Source organism: Ruditapes philippinarum, unplaced genomic scaffold (assembly GCF_026571515.1).
Source record: "Ruditapes philippinarum isolate M1 unplaced genomic scaffold, ASM2657151v2 ctg2104_1_1_1_1, whole genome shotgun sequence".
NCBI classification, from domain to species: domain Eukaryota; kingdom Metazoa; phylum Mollusca; class Bivalvia; order Venerida; family Veneridae; genus Ruditapes; species Ruditapes philippinarum.
In genome coordinates this window covers 248,082-266,077 of record NW_026860666.1, presented here as the reverse complement: position 1 = coordinate 266,077, position 17,996 = coordinate 248,082, and the positions used below count along the sequence as shown (strand labels likewise).

The following is a 17,996-nucleotide window of genomic DNA, read 5'->3' as shown; positions in this document are numbered from 1 at the left end:
AATTCCACAATACCAAATGTACATACAACAATAATGTCGTGCCGAACAGTCTTCAAGGATCGAAAATTTAGATCCATTGGTTTTATGTACGGGGCGACTTTTTACGGCCTCCACACGGCACAAATAGAGAAAACGGAATCTCTTAAGCACGCACAAAACTGTTGCAGGTTCGGTTTGATTGGGTCTGTTGCAAGGCATACTTTCATAATAACATGTTGTTGAATTCATAATTAACTGAGGTAACATTTATAAACATGTTTTTTTATTGAGGCTCAACCACTTGATATGGAGCATTTTTGCATGTAGTAATATATAACTACATGTGATATATAATATTGTACAAAAAACTATAACATGAATGCGAACAATATTTTACAAAATACCGTAAAATATCAAAAAATGAGTAAAGATATGTCTGGTGATTTAAATAAGGTTCACATTAGATAAACTATACAGACAAATTTCTTTCATTCTCCGTATTCTGTAATAATTTTAATCAAAATATGAATAATAATTTTACAATCTATAGATAGCAAATATATAGCTATATAATTATAGCTGACAAAAATATCAGATTGTACCCTTTCATTAAACGAAGAAATGCAAGGAAGAAAAATCTTAATATTGACCGCAGCCCATAATATTGGCTCAAGCAGGATCCATTGAAATTAAGCAATGCCTACAGGTGTGTTCAAATCCGTCGGTGAATTTGTCAACTTTCGATGCAACAAGTCCTTTGCATTCCTTAAATAGCGACGCTCGACTAAACGAGAAAAAATAGTCAAAACTAAATAAAATGAAATTTAGAAAGGGGATCAGCAACTTTGAAAGCCTGCATATTTACGTTTCCCTTTATTATCAATTTTAAATTTTTAAATTTTATTTTTCTTGCCATTCAGCTTGCCTTAAATAAAAATGACGTCAGTTTATCTTACATGTTTGAGTAAGACATTGACACCTTGCACATAGCTGATTATTTCAACCCTAACTCTAACCATATTATTACGAATTTGATTCACTATTGTACAAGTTAGAAAATATATTGGCGAGTGGTGAGCTAACAAGCAAAACCTTGTCAGATTTTAACCCCTTCAATAGCTTTCATAATACCTAGATACAGGTGAATTATATACTCTAGAAAGCGGTCATTAGAGCATGCCTTGAACACAACTTTTCCATCAATGACTAGTTGAAGAATCAGTTGATCTAAACAGTTCATCAATACCTTTACAAATCTAGGGATCGACTTTAAATTTGTAGTTAAAGTACTTGTAGAGTCTTCTATCGATAATTAAAAAAACTGAATGGAAGCAACAGGAAATGGTGAGATTCGTAATGGAAGACATATCGCTTTAGACATGGAGATTCAGCTATAGACATAACATCTAACTTGTACTCATTCACCTCACAATTTAATCAGTTTTAATAAGAGCTTTAAGTTGTTTTGTTTCTATAAATGATATTTCATAGAACAGTTAACACAATATCTTTAAGTTAGTTGTTGTTTTTATTTCCTATTTAGTAGTGAATGGAAAGACTGTTGGGCGACATATTTAGCCTGGAAAACTTTCCTTTTAATAATTGGAAAACACTACTTGTCTGGCTATTTTGATTTGTTTTGTTTGTTTGATTGGGGTTTACGTCACACCGGCACAGTATAGGCCATATGGGGACGTTCCAGCGTTACTGATGAAGTGCCATTCCGTGAATTATTTCAGGCACGAACGGGCACCTGAGTAGTAAGCTAGCTGGATAGCTTCCTCGCATGAAAGAATCCAACGTCCCTGTCGGGATTCGAACCCACAGCGGTGAGGGCAACTATTTTGAAACAATTTCTCTAAAGACCACACAAACGATTTTTTGTTTGTTTCCCGCTCAAGCTGTTATAACAATGAGTAAAGTTGTACGCTATGCTTCTGTAGATATGCTAAAATATCGGTTATTTTCTATGACATGTATGTGGCGACTTTCTAGGTTTGTGGAGATTGACCTCAGACACAACTTCATACATTACTAGTACATCTAGTATTTCATGTACGTAGAACCACCGACTTTCCATTAGCTCTTTCAGATTAGATACACTGTGAGCATTTTCTAAGAGTATATTAAGTCAGTCATTGAATTGTCAAACGTAAATGATCTGCATGCAACGTTTTCCAATGTAAGCATATTGTCCGGTTGTCGGCTATATATTTTCTATTTAGAAATGCAGTTCTGCTGCAGACTTTGGCACATTTAACATTTCAAATCGACAACATATTCCATGAAATCATAGGTCACTTCAAAATGCTTGTACTAGATTCTAGCGGGGTAAGAGTTTCCAAGTTATAATTCTGCAGTTTGGACCTACTATAAAAAAGAGATTGGCTGTAACAATTCAACATGTTTTTAACATACTGGTGATACAATACTAAGGTAATAGTGTAATTTCTTTGCTGAACAAGTCTATTGAATATGTTTGTCTTTTACGCCCATTTCAACATATTTTGGTCATATCCACCTATCAAAATAACTTCATAGTAATTATTTTGTATCAATTTCTCCGCAAAAAATGGACCAATAATCCCATATGATTTGTGAATCAGTGGTAAGAGACAAATGACCATTAGAACCAATGTCCGAGAAGTACAAAAGGAGTTGGGGTGAACAACGTTGACGAAATTTGATAATTTGTTCATATTTTCAATAAAAACATAGTTTGCTGGTGAAATGCATAGAACATTTCTTTAACACTACGTATAGTCCGTTGCGTTTGTTCTTTATTTCATATTCAATAATTCACTGGATATGAACAAAAGGTCTATAAAAATTATTAGTAATATAGATTGCTTTACGCTTATTAAATTTAGCAACACTTCTTTAAATTGTAAACGATTTTATTTCGATTTTAATCATTTGTTTACAGTTTAAGAAACCAGTTAAATATCAAGTTTAACACGCAATGTTTGACATATTTTTTTCTCAAGGCAAACAGAAAGACATGCAATTACACGAACAAACTAAACGGATAATATATAACTGATTTTTATATATTTATGTCGGAAAATAGCTTATATAGCTAGTGTTATATTTTTACTGTAACCGACTATATCTTAACTGATTTTAAAACATTGTATATATATATATATATATATATATACAAGTTTATCATGTTATACATTGTATGTATGCAAGAAAATGGAAATAGTATTAAGAGGAATTTGCAGATTTGTTTTTACATAAACAATGGGATGCTGTTAAATTAAAAACTTATCAAGAAATGACTTTCCTCAAATATCATTGAAACAAAAAAAAAGTTTAAAATAAAAACTGAACAGAGCATTTTTGCAAAAATATTTACATGCAAATAATAAGGGTATAACACTATATTAAAGGTGCCTCACTGAGGTCCAAAAAAACTAAATTTTGAAATTCTAACTTAGAATAACTGGGGCATTAAAAAGTTAAAACATGCTAGTAAAGATAATATAGATATTTACTCAAAATTGGATTGAAAATTGATTTTTTTCCTGCAAATCTTAGTCAGATTTGAGATAAAATGTATTTTTGGGTCATGTTGCACGATTTTTTTTTAATTATCACAATCATACTTGAAGTGTGATATGATAAAAATAATGTTTAAAAATTTGAAAGAAAATGGACGTTTTTAATGTGTCATCATTACTAAACCCTAGTTAAAACATCAATTGTATAACTTGAATAAAGGAATACATGTACTTTGTTCTTTTAACTTAAGATACATGTGTGTTAATTAACAAAACTCTTCAGAAATGATAAATCTGTTTATTAGTCAGCTGATTGTACCGTTTTTGAATTTGTTTTACAAGAAATTGCATCAGCTGTAGCTTTATAACCCTTTGAACAGTCCTTGTTACAGATAAAAGATACACAATAGATAAAACATGTATCCAATATACAAGTAAGCAATCTAACAAAGCCCAAACTATAGACATATAAAATGATATAAATATATATATCTGACGGTTTACAGATATACATGTACATCAACCAGTATGGCAAATGAAATATAAGAGCACTATCATGCTTCAATACATGTAATTATCAAAATGACAATAAAACCAGGAATATATATATATACATACATGTATACATGTAAATATATATTTCTCTCACACTAAAGAAGGAACTTGTTTGAAATTAGGATAGACCATTCTTGTGTTAAGAAAATACAAATATAAATATTTAACATGTGACTATAATGCAATGTTATAGTTTAACTCCGGATTTTTTTTTACCTAAGAGGGTTTATTTTTTGGTTGGATTTTACATTGCATCAACATAGTATAGACTATATGGTGCATGCCAGCTTTACTGGTTACCCTTCTGTACATTATTTCAGAAAGAAACGAGCATACAAGAACCACCAAGGTTCTGTAAGCTAGCTGAATAGCTTTCTCACATTTAAAATCCCAACTGGTTTGAAATCAACCGCAACCACCTAACTATGGAATTCCCTAATATTGATTGTTATCTCATACATTGGTCATGGTCATTTTAATACATGTGAATTAGGTTCTCATTCAAATCTGCAAAGGGTCACACAATTAACTCTTAGCCTACTGGTGGCAAATGAATTCACCCATGTGATTAGTGACACTAAAGTCAACAGGTACATACATGCCATCTGCAGTAGTTGCTATTTAAGTCAGTACATATTTTGAATTTTCCTCTGAAAGGAATGGTTTTTGTCCAGATGGCCAGGTCCATTTAAGTTTATCAGTGTAATTACGGTTAAAAGGGGTGAACAACACAGACAAGATAGTAATTGTATGCACTTTTTCTTAATACAGGGTTGCATATTTGATTTATTTGTATCAAACAACATACTTTGATAATCAAATAAAAATAAATATTCTTAACAAAGAATATTTTAGTACAATTGTATATAATTTTGAATATTTAGATCTGAGACAAAGCTAACACTTTAAAATCTTTAAAAGTTATAATCCTTCCATTGCTTGACAATGAGAACTGGCCTTCATTAGATCTTATATATTAATTGATATTAAGTTAACCATATTACAGCACTCACAATGAATACAGATTTATGTTAAGAGCAATACCCTGGTACAACCATGAAATCTGGTAATAATATAACAATTGAAATGGGAACCTTTAAGGTTGAACCATCACAAAAGAAATTTAATCTTTCAAGCTTGGTTGGCTGAGTTGTACATCTCACCATCACAGAAAAGGTCATATGGTGACTTTCCAGCTTTAATTTTAGAGGAAGACCTCAGGTGCCCTTCAAAGCATTCTTTCAAGCAAACACAAACGGGCACCTCAGTAGAACAACCAATGTCCCATAAGCTAGCTGCATAGATCACATAACAGAGTCAGGATTCAAGTCCACAGCAGTGACAGGTAAGTGATTTAAAATCAATGAGCTAAACCAGGAGGCCACATACACCCTCATACTCTTGCAAGCTTGGTTTGACTTAATCAAGGATAATATTAAATGAGACAGCATATATATACAAGTATGTAGCAATAATTATATAATAGTTTCCTTTCATTTAATACACTGTCCATATCAGGAAATTTCACAGTTTTGAGAAAAAAATTATAATGACAAATATATAGTATAACTTCATGTAATCAATTACAGTAAGTTTGTCTTAAATATAGTAAGTCTGCCTTCACAAATAAACCTTACAAGCAGGGCAAATAATTCTTATAGTGTTTACTACACTAACATATTTGTGAGCAAATCAGAAAATATTGCTTATACTTTTGTTTGTGGTAATGGGATATCTTTCTCCTAATTTTTAGGTTACTCACATATAGATAGTTCAATGCTAGTTTCTTTAGTGTAATCAGATGACCACTGTTCAATGCTTTGCCTATTTTTAATGTTTTATTGTATACATGAAACTGGTAAATGAGCATTAATCATTCTCAAGTATTTTTGAACGATAAACTTATCCTTCATTTTTCACATATAAAGTAACAAATATTTTCAAATATCAGAGTCAGCATAATTACACACATTCCAAATTGTGAAAAAAATCACCATCACAAACCACAGATTTGAATCTGAAAAAACTCTGGAACTTGAATGAAATCTTTCTCTGTCTATAAGATAATTAAAATAATTTATTTATAAATGTCAAATAATTTATGTACTAAGTCATATTTAAGGTCCTGCTATACAAGAATAGTGTCGTCCATTTGATCTGTTGGGGATTCTGGCTGACTTGCGATCTTTCTCAGCGATTTTGTCATTACTTCTTGCACAGAGTCCTGCATTCCAGAGTCTAACATCGCAATCACAGTCTGCAATGTAAATATATATCATTTAATATAATCTTTTAGTTATACAAATTTATTTTAGTTTGATTGAGTTGGAAGCTGTAAGCTTATTGAAACACTCTCGAATCTGTTTCTGGAACCAACCAGTACTGAGCAATGAATGTAAAGTTTCTTGCTCAAGGAAACAAGGGCTTGCCCCTGACAGGGTTTGAATCCACGCGGTCAGAAATCCTTAGATTACTAGTCTGATGCGTCAACTACTCAGCCACGCCGCTACTCTAATATATATAATAATCTATATGGCAAATGAGTTTTTTTTGGAACCTGTTGCAAGATACCAAAAATAAAATGTTTCGAGAAAATAAAAAATGGTAGCATTTCTGAGGCAGAATCGGCCTTTAAACTAACAAAAGAGAATATCAAAACTCACCTTATAGTAAGAATCGCCTTTTCTAAGTTGTAATAGAGAGACTAATGCATGTTCCGAGTTAGTTCGTACAACAGTGTTCTTCTCCTTAGTTCCCATCACCAGTGGTGAGACCATCATTTTACATACCCCAGGGTCTAACGCCTCCGTTGTTTTTGACATTATATATGACACGATCTGTCCGATCATTTGTTTTATGTCGTTTGAATCATGTTTTAAACCCTGGAAACAAAGTTAAGAATTGTTACATACAACTATAATCATGTATTAAAGATTTTACCTGAATATTTTATAGAAGTCAGATGCTATTAAGTTACATGATTTTTGTTTGTTTGTTTTGGGTTTTACGTCCTTGAGTAGTTTTGAAAATACCAACTTGCATGCAAAAAATTTACTAAAGTGATATGCCGGCACCTGGGTGAGTACAAGAGTTCTCCTTATTGTTTTGTCGAGCTTAAAAGTAACAATGGTCAGTTCCGAACTAAATACAGGACAATTTCATTACATAAGTTTAGCAAGGTAAGGAATTTAATTCAATTACAAATAATGTATGAAATAATTCATAAATCTTACAGGTGCCCTTCCAAGGTTTTTTTTTTAAGCACAATGAGTAGAACCACCGACCTTTTGCATGCTAGCTCGATAACATAATAAACACAGGTGTCTCTTGTAATAATCTTGTAAAAAAATTACTAAAAAATTTTTTTCAAGTAAAATTCATTATCTAATCGTTCCAAATAACTTAGTTCAATCACACACTCAATGTCATTCAGAAAATAAACACTTCACTTCTAAATACATCAGTTTCCTAGTGTTAATTTGTTCCAGAGCACCATTAACAAGATAATTACCACACATCTGATCTACTCACTCCACTTCAACATCAAAAACAGCAGCCAAAAATAAAACTACTATGTTCTGTTTTTGTACCATCTAATATAATGTGTTTGTTTCATCCCAATATAAACATTTATAAATATACTACATTTATCTATAAATAGACCGTACAACTACACTACAAACAGTGGTATTTATACAAAGTTAGGTTCTACAGGTAAGTATTTTTATTTCTCAGATAAACTTGTATTAAAACAATATCTATGAGCCGCATCACGACGAAACCAACATAGTGCGTTTGCGACCAGCATGGATCCAGACCAGTTCAGTTGTTATGCTTTCTTCTGCACGGATGAGCAGGCTGGTCTGGATCCATGCTGGTCGCAAACACAATATGTTGGTTTTGTTGTGACGCGGCTCATATATGATAAATACATGATATGATGGTGGTGGTGGTAGTTTTCACTCTGGATCACGACAGTAAGCCACATTGAATTCACCAGAACACAGTTCAGCCACCAAATCGTTCCTGGGCAGGCTGTCAAACATTTGACAAGTACCAGTTGCCTTCACTTTCTCAAGGAACTGATTACTTCTTTACATGCAAGAGCAGAGGTATGTAAATGACCATAAAAAGGATTTCATGATCAATGCCAAAGAAAGTGACCTGCACCGTCTGGGAATCAATTCATGATCACCTAATTCACAGTCCAACGCTTTCATCTATTTAGCTAACTGAACAGTATTATAAATTCATCATATGCAATCAGGCTGGCCTTACTTAACAATACTGATCAAACTAGAAATGTGTCCATAAGAAATTGATGCCCCCACATTTCACTGATTTGTCAGACTATGGATGGACAATGGTGAACCTATATACACTCCAACACACCTCCTCCCCCACCCAAAAGAATTGTGAGCATAACAACCGACTATTAAAAGGTTGTCCCGAATGATAAATACATCCTTAATGTATGTGTGAAATAATTACCTTCATTAGTGAAGTGATAAGGTCTTTCTCTATTTCATTTTGTTTTATAAGATAGCTTAATAAATAACCTAGGCATCTGTATCCACTTGTACATAAAGGTATCTGAAACGTAAATATATATACAAATTAATCAATAAAACAATTAGACAATCTAATTAATACAAACTAATTAGTGATTAACGTAAAATTTGAGAGCTTGTCTGTGGGAGTATTCCCCGTCTCATTCACTGATCTGTGTAGACAGGACAAGTAGCTAGACATTCAAGTGCCGTTATTTTTTTGCTTCCTTGGAGGCAAGTTCAGTTTATTGGCATTTTAATACAGGGTAATTAAGTTGGATAAAGCAATAAACCTTCATACAACATATGCCGCCATTCACAGTTACACTTAATGTTGCAGTACATTTCTTGTAAACAACGATATAATACTGTGATATACTTGATTTTATGGGCGAGTTCTAACGGTATAGCTGGTTGATCAAAGAACATAAGAAAAGCTGGTGACCTTTTAAATGATATCAAAGTAACACTGTGATTGTGTAATAACTTGTCAATATTGTACTTATCCCAGCTTGTACCTGCTAAATGGTATATATAACCTTGGTAACAATGAATCATTCAAATATAAACAGATGTAACAGGTCTCCTTCACTTTACTCTATAGACTACAGGGACCTCGCTTTAATCTAGACTATAGGGTCCTAACTTAACTCTTTTCTTTTCAGTGTTCAAAATTAATGTCCGCTATTGCTGGGTTTTTTTTATGTGTTTTGCTAAATGGTGCACTGAGACAATGTCATGATTGTAACACAGAAAAAAAAGATAATCTTGAACAAAATAATTTAGTCAAAGATGGTATTACTGTGTCGAGAAATAGTAAAATAATAGCAAAAATAACAGTTTATGTTAGAAAAATTTGTCAAGTGAAATTGTATTTAACAGTTGATGTAGAGAGTTTACTTGAAAATTTGTATGGAATTAATACTTACTCTATCAGCTTCAGTTAGATTAATTACGGTTTTTCTAACATTATCCGACCTTCCGGTCCATATTTTGTCTGGTGCCTCTTTTATTGCTATACTTAACGCTGTCCCTCTACCATGTCTTAACGTCCAGTCTACAGACGAGCTCGTATCTAATTATACATCAAATAAAAACATCAATTATATATCAAATATTTTAATGTGTAATACATATATTTGCAAGTGTTTTTTGTTTTTTTTGCTTTTGGAGTTTTTTTTAAATTTATAACCAATTTTAATACATTTTTGGTCTAATCTCAATGGTTAATCAACCAAACCAGCTTACTTGGATATGTCAGCAGTAATTACCATATTCTCCACAATGCCAGGCTGCTTATACCATATGATTTCTGATTCAGTGGCGAGGGACCAAATGGTCAAATGATGAATAAAATGCTATTATCTAGTTGGTTTTTTCAATTGTTGGGTTTAATGTGGCACCAACACAGTGTAAGTCATACTGAGATTTTCCAGCTTTACTTGTGGAGAAAATTTCTGGTGTCCCTCCATAAATTATTTCAGTCACCTGTGTAGAACTATTGATGTCCTGTAAGCTAGCTGGATAGCTTCCTCACATGAAAGAAACCAAAACCCTGTCCCACTTCAAATTAACAACCTTGAGGGGGAAAGTGGTTTGAAGTCAACAATCTTAACTACTCTGCCAAAGATCTAGTCATGAAATTTCAATATTTAAATTTATCATTTAAAATACAACAATCATTCAAACAATATCATATATCTTTGAACATACCAAGTAACTGTTGAGATAATAAATCTGTAAGTTCATCATCGGCCAGGGACAAACACAGTACACCGACACACCCAGATGCCACCATACGTGTAGAGTCATCCGTACATCCCATCATGTCAGTAAGTGTAGGCGTCAGTTGTTTACGATTAACTGCTGACATCTTCCCTCCAGCACCCATTAAACAAAACCTTAATGCCTGTAACATCGTGTCCCTGTTGGTAAACAATAAAATCATCAAAAGTTCCTTTGAGTTATAAGAAAGAAGAATAATCACTATCAAATGCTTTTTTATTGCTTTATTACCCTAAAATATTACACTTCATGTCTTACATATATATAACTAAAAAGGTGTATTTTCATGGAAAAAAAAACAAGAGGGCCAAGATGGCCCTAGATAGCTCACCTGACCCATCGTACTCATCCGAGCAATTACTTAGACAAGCATTCTAACCCAGTTTGATGACAAATAAGTGAAAAATGTGAACTCTTACGAGTGTTAACAAGGTTTTTCAATATTTGGGCAGTGTGACCTAGTTTTTGATCCCATTTGACCCATATTAGACTTAACCTAGAAATCATCAAAATAAATTTGCAGACCAATTTCCAGGATATTTGGATCAAATCTGCCGCCACTAGAGTATTAAAGCTGCACGCCTCCAGATGAGCAAAAATATTTCGATAACATCAAACCTGAGAAAAATGTACTAAGATTTTAGGAAAGGTATAAAGATTCAAAATTCTAGTAAAAATTCACATGTTAAGTGCAATTAATGACCGATTGTTTCAGTATTTATAACCATATTTATACTGCGTTACTAACACAGTAAGGGCTATTTTTGCATATTTTGACCTCTTTATAGTAATTTATATAGGTTATAAGTGCCATTGATAATGTGTAAATTGCCTTTCTTTGGTAACTTAACAATTTTATACAGTCAAATACATTTTCAAAATTTCAAGAAAATTAGCATGAATGTGGAGGTGTGCTGCTTTAACAAGATTTTTCTATTTTTAGCACCTGTGACCTAGTTTTTGAACGAAGATGACCCATATATAAACCTGACCTAGAAATAATCAAAACAACCGTCCTGATCAATTTCCACAATATTACTAGAGTTTTAACAAGATTTTTCTATTTTTAGCATCTGTGACCTGGTTTTTGACCAAAGATGGACCATATAATTATGAACTCGACCCAGAAATCATCAAAACAACCTTCCTGATCAATTTCCAGGATATTTGGATCAGAACAGATATTCTTAGAGCTAAATAGTAAAACAAATGCATGGATAATGTAGAATTTCCTATATTATAGAGCAATAATTCTGTCAAAATTTCTATTAGTTACGGGCCTTGGTCAGTGGCCTCAAATAAGTTTCAATCCATTCCCTTGAGTACTTTTGGAGATACAATTCTTCACATCAAACAGTGAGTGAGTACAATAACTCTCTGTATTTTTTGGAAAAGTTGAGCTAAAAACTACCAAAAAGTATAGAGGCAGGTGAAACTGCTTAGATGTGCAGACTGGACTGGTTCTATACAACAAGCAAAGGCCTGAATTAGGCCTGAATCCCTTACTGCTAAAAAATGACAATTTGTCTTAAGTGAATGCAAACTATTGGACAAGTACTGGACAGGGTGTTAACCAAATCCAATAGAGGGGTTTTCAGCAGTGTAGAGTCCAGTAGAATCAGTATTGGACTCAACAATGTATACATTATTCACATTGAGTAAATCAGAAATCCCTGTGCATATAGATAAATAAGAAATTACATTGTATGTTTAAATGTTTTTATCTTATTATTACCTTGTAGTCTGACTGACTTTAAAAATATAAATATTGTTTTAATAGCATTTATCTTCATAATGCTGTATTCATGAACTTTTAATTAATGTTTTAATTTGTGCATTCCTATCATTATATCAGTAAAATTTCTACATTTTGGGGTTCATTCATTATATATCATGATTGAATTCCATAAAAGAAGATGAAAAAGTGAAAAAGTTAATCAGTGTATAAAATTATACCACAATTCATAGTGTAATAGAAGAGAATTTCTGTTCAATTTTCTATTCATTATTATCCAACACAATTATATCAGTGTCATTATTATACAGTAATTTACTTTCATTGATAGTTTTATGTAACAATATAGCATCAATCAATTACAAAAATACTGTAATTATGATTGTGTGGAAAGTGAATTACTATATAAAGTTCCCTGTGGGCAATATCAAATTTGGATTAATAAACAATCTCCTCCCATTAAACCAGTGAACTGTGAGATGAATGCAGGAATACAGTACATGTATGAATACAGTATATTTTTAAGATAATTTTCTTAATAAAAACTTTTAAGCAAAGACAAGATAATCTTAATTATTTGTATTAGAATATTTTGGGGTTCACACTGCACATATGGTGCCTGTCTATGATGGCTGATTTACTATACATGTTGTATTTTCGCCAAAAAACAAAGGAGGGTGAAAATACGACACATAAAACTGAATTTTTTATACTGTATGGTCTAAGTGAAACAAGAGGGCCATGATGGCCCTAGATCACTCACCTGACCCATCAAACTCATCCGGGCAATTACCTAGACAAGCATCCTGACCAAGTTTGATGATAATTGAGTCAAAAATGTGACCACTGAGAATGTTAACAATGTTTTTACATATTTGGGCAGTGTGACCTAGTTTTTGACCCCAGGTGACCCATATTCCAACTTTACCTAGAAATCATCAAAACAAACTTTCAGACCAATTTACAGGATATTTGGATCAAAACAGTAGCCACTAGAGTGTTCATCCGAGATGACCCATGTTCGAACTCATCTGAGCTATCAACTAGATTAGCATCCTGACCAAGTTTGATGATGATTCAGGCAAAAATGTGACCGCTAGTGTTAACAAGGTTTTTCTATTTTTAGCTCCTGTGACCTAGTTTTTCATCCGAGATGACCCATGTTCGAACTCATCCAAAAAATGACCTAGACAAGCATCCTTACCAAGTTTGATAATAATTGAGTCAAAAAATGACCCATCTTCGAACTTGACCAAGAAATCATCAAAACAAACATTCAGACCAATTTCCAGGATATTTGGATCAAAACAGTGTAGCAACTAGAGTGTTAACAAGTTTTTTTCTATTTTTAGCTCCTGTGACCTAGTTTTTGACCCGAGATAACCCATCTTCGAACTTGATCTGTACTTCATTGAGACAAACATTCTGACAAAGTTTGATGATACAATCAAAACTGTGACTGCTAGACTGTTGACGACGAACAACGCCGGACATAGCCTCATCACTATACCTCACCTTGACCACTTCGTGGTGAGGTGAGCTAAAAATAGAGCAACAAAATAAGACTCTTTTTTTATATATTTATCAAAGTTTGGCTTCTTATAAAAGTAATTAGCTTATAGCCTGTCGGAACTGAAAGTAACTTGCTTTTCCCACCAGTATAGAGCCAGGCTAGCCTGCATATATGTGTAGTAATCAGGCTCTATAATGTTTGCTGAATCAATTTCAACTTTATTTTTTTCTTGATAACCCTAAAACTGATAGTGGACATACCCAACATGGAAGCCAGGCAAGTCCACTTAAGAAATTCAGCGGGTAAATTCCTAGGGTAAAACTAATGAACTAATGAAATTACCTGACACTGATATCTTCAGCTGTTTTGATGCCAGTATGTAACTCGGTAAATAAAGGATCTACCCTAGTATGTATCACTATAAGTTTGCCTAAAGCTGCCGCTGCCTTCAGTCTTACAGCTCTGTTTGGGTCATTCAAAGCTTTCAAAAACGTTGTTTGGAGTTGCGGTAAAAATGGTTTTAGCATCACTCCTACCTGTTTCAGAAAAAAGAAAATATTTTCATATATAATTGTTATGCCCAACTAAATATCTTATGGAACAAATAACTGACATGAAATACCTTTGGTATTGACAGCTTTTATACACTGCTAATTCCAGGAGTAAGAAATTTATCATTGCATCATTTAACCCTGGTGTAAATGGGTACCCGAGAGGATGGAATTTATTGACAGAGCCCATAATGTTGACGGCGAGTTGCCATAAGCACATTAAGACTATCAAAGTAGGTCTATAAATGGCTTCTTGTAGCTCAATGACCATGGGTAAAGCTGTAGTCAGTGAATCTGCCCCCATTGCTTGATACTATCCACTGGAGACTAAAAAATATCTTTACTTTTACTTCTTTTACAATATACATACTAATTAAAATAGTATAATAAATATATGTCACCCTTCTCTATCCAGTCTCTTTCAAAGCTTTCGATTTTAATGGAAATATACTTTTTATCCAGTCTCTTTTAAAGCTTTCGATTCTAAGGGAAATATACTTTTTATCCAGTCTCTTTTAAAGCTTTCGATTCTAAGGGAAATATACTTTTTATCCAGTCTCTTTTAAAGCTTTCGATTCTAAGGGAAATATACTTTTTATCCAGTCTCTTTTAAAGCTTTCGATTCTAATGGAAATATACTTTTTATCCAGTCTCTTAAAGCTTTCGATTCTAATGGAAATACACTTTTATCCAGTCTCTTCTAAAGCTTTTGATTCTAATGGAAATATACTTTTTATCTCGATTCTAATGGAAATATACTTTTTATCTCGATTCTAATGGAAATATACTTTTTATCTCGATTCTAATGAAAATATTCTTTTAATCTCGATTCTAATGGAAATATACTTTTTATCCAGTCTCTTTTAAAACTTTGATTCTAATGGAAATATACTTTTTATCCAGTCTCTTTTAAAGCTTTCGATTCTAAGGGAAATATACTTTTTATCCAGTCTCTTTTAAAGCTTTCGATTCTAAGGGAAATATACTTTTTATCCAGTCTCTTTTAAAACTTTGATTCTAATGGAAATATACTTTTTATCCAGTCTCTTTTAAAGCTTTCGATTCTAAGGGAAATATACTTTTTATCCAGTCTCTTTTAAAGCTTTCGATTCTAAGGGAAATATACTTTTTATCCAGTCTCTTTTAAAGCTTTCGATTCTAAGGGAAATATACTTTTTATCCAGTCTCTTTTAAAGCTTTCGATTCTAATGGAAATATACTTTTTATCCAGTCTCTTAAAGCTTTCGATTCTAATGGAAATACACTTTTATCCAGTCTCTTTTAAAGCTTTTGATTCTAATGGAAATATACTTTTTATCTCGATTCTAATGGAAATATACTTTTTATCTCGATTCTAATGGAAATATACTTTTTATCTCGATTCTAATGGAAATATACTTTTTATCCAGTCTCTTTTAAAACTTTGATTCTAATGGAAATATACTTTTTATCCAGTCTCTTTTAAAGCTTTCGATTCTAATGGAAATATACTTTTTATCCAGTCTCTTTTAAAACTTTCGATTCTAAGGGAAATATACTTTTTATCCAGTATCTTTTAAAACTTTTGATTCTAATGGAAATTTACTTTTTATCCAGTCTCTTTTAAAGCTTTCGATTCTAATGGAAATTTACTTTTTATCCAGTCTCTTTTAAAAACTTCAATTCTAATGGAAATGTACTTTAACAACAACTTACCTTTGAGAGTAAGAGAGTAAGTGTCTCTAACACGGCTGTTTTTACACCCCAGGCAAATCGGTCACCGAGAATTCTAATAAGTGGACCGGTAATATTAACTACCGACGGTTTTAAAGCCTCGGCACTTGTTTTCTCAATCAGCTCCCCGAGAGCAATGGCGGCTTGTTCCTTCATATCTTGAGAACCGTTTAAAATTCCCTCTCTGAAGATTGGCAACACCGGTGTTATACCCTGTAAACAGAACAAAATACCGACTTTTATATATCATTAAACTAAATCTCCCATACAGAGGTATGTTTCATTAAAGTACAAGGGCTCTTGCAAGATGTTTTAACCAAGCTTTGAAGTTATCAACATAGAATGGACAAAACGATGAGTCTACATTGTGGTGCGATTATGGGCTATACAAATCAACATAAAGGCTCATAATGTTACAGTATTTGCTTTTTTAAAGTGATTAAAAAAACAATTTTGAACATAGACTTATGGGATTAAAAAGATAATTTAAAAGCATACACAATTAATCCTCAGAAAAAATGTTTTAAAATTGTCAACGAATACTGAAGACCACATATAAATTCCTAGTTTTGAGATAACACCACAAAATTCCTAGGGTATGTTCCTAAACTGCTGAAAGAATTTTTTTTTTAGTTGTGTTTTACGATTTTATATCGCACTAACACTAAGGTCATATAGCCAGAAATAATTTTATGGAGGGGCACTTGTGGTCTTCAGTACAAAGCTAAAAGAAAACCTGATATAACAAACTTGTCACCTTTTTGGGGATACTGAAGCCCGGTAATTCCTGTCCTTTCATATCAGCCGCAGCATATCTTATTGCCTGACGTACATTCTGTATATGATTCTGTGTCTGATCTAACATAGCTGTCGTGTTCAATTTCTGAATTATACACAAAATGTCAACTTGTACATGTTGTATTCTTTTTTGTATTATCCATTCAATGGAACAGCCTAAACTTATAAATTTACATATACAGGTACACTGTTCCCTTAACCAGGAAATATAATTATATTATATTTTTTTCTTTAACAACATTTCAAGAAATCTTAGGTAGTTAATTACAATTTCCTTAGCAACACAATTTTAACTTTTTAAAAAAGATTATTCAGTTACAACTTGCATTGAACTCTCTAACTGCACATTAGGGACAAGTGTTTTAATGACAACTCAGGTAAGACATACAATGGTTTCTGCTAGCTGATTAATTCCCATAAACACTGTCATATTGAGAATTCCAAACTACAGATGTTACGTGACTTTTAATACCTTTTTTAAGCAGTGTTCCAGGTGTGAGAAGGTATCAAAATAGAACCACCAAATGTTTTTGTACATTAAGCAACATATAAACTATAGCTTCCTTTTACAAATAAATTTTTTCATTCATGGTAAGGTCTGAACCAAACTCACAGAAATAAAGAAATAGGTATTCAAAATAATTCACAGATTTATAGTACAAAGAGTTCCTCATCACTGTTGACTATGTGTTACCTTAGTAACAGCATTCAAACATTCCCAGGCTGCTAACAAGACTGGCTCCTCCTTCCTCACAAACTGACCAATCAGACCACGGAACAACTGTGGCAGGAACTCATCATAGTCTATCCTAGTGTTCTCACAGAACGCGTGTAGGATGGTGAGCGAGGCTCGGCACCTGTCAGGATCCTTCGATGCCGACGCGCTCAGCAGCTCCTCCATGATGGTACGAACCCCAAAATCATCTTCAACTGACAGCACTACATTCTTACAATACTCTAACTCCTGTAACAAAATGGAAAGAAAATTATATAACAAGAAGTTTTTTTTTGTTGATTTTTTTATGAGGAAGAGATTTCATCAGCAAAGTGTACAATTTCATGGCCAATTTATAACACAAATTATTTTTATAACTGCTTTCATCTATTTGCATGAACACTTCGCTATACAACTTACTGTATGAATTTCAATATTGTAATGTTTAACTCTTGCAAGATATTAAGGGCTACAAAATCAACTTCATCAAGTTTCCTTCCTTCTAGCTGGTTCTTATTTTCCCAACAACTACATAAAATGACCAAACTTTTTTCAAATATAATACCCCCACCCCTTTAATATCTACTAAACTTTCA

General features: G+C 32.8%; 1 protein-coding gene across 1 annotated transcript in view; it reads right to left on the bottom strand.

Moving 5' to 3' along the window:
* Positions 1 to 5,806: 5,806 nt before the first annotated feature.
* Positions 5,807 to 17,996, bottom strand: part of LOC132712974 (stalled ribosome sensor GCN1-like) — a 66,520-nt gene continuing 54,330 nt past the window's right edge. The window contains exons 43-51 of the mRNA XM_060695416.1: positions 17,380 to 17,649; positions 16,645 to 16,770; positions 15,870 to 16,100; positions 13,966 to 14,159; positions 10,304 to 10,515; positions 9,520 to 9,665; positions 8,532 to 8,633; positions 6,704 to 6,922; positions 5,807 to 6,297 (exon numbers count right to left, since the gene is read on the bottom strand). Coding sequence (XP_060551399.1) covers positions 6,169 to 6,297; positions 6,704 to 6,922; positions 8,532 to 8,633; positions 9,520 to 9,665; positions 10,304 to 10,515; positions 13,966 to 14,159; positions 15,870 to 16,100; positions 16,645 to 16,770; positions 17,380 to 17,649 — 1,629 coding nt within the window. The 3' untranslated portion in view covers positions 5,807 to 6,168. The remainder of the gene's footprint in view (positions 6,298 to 6,703; positions 6,923 to 8,531; positions 8,634 to 9,519; positions 9,666 to 10,303; positions 10,516 to 13,965; positions 14,160 to 15,869; positions 16,101 to 16,644; positions 16,771 to 17,379; positions 17,650 to 17,996) is intronic.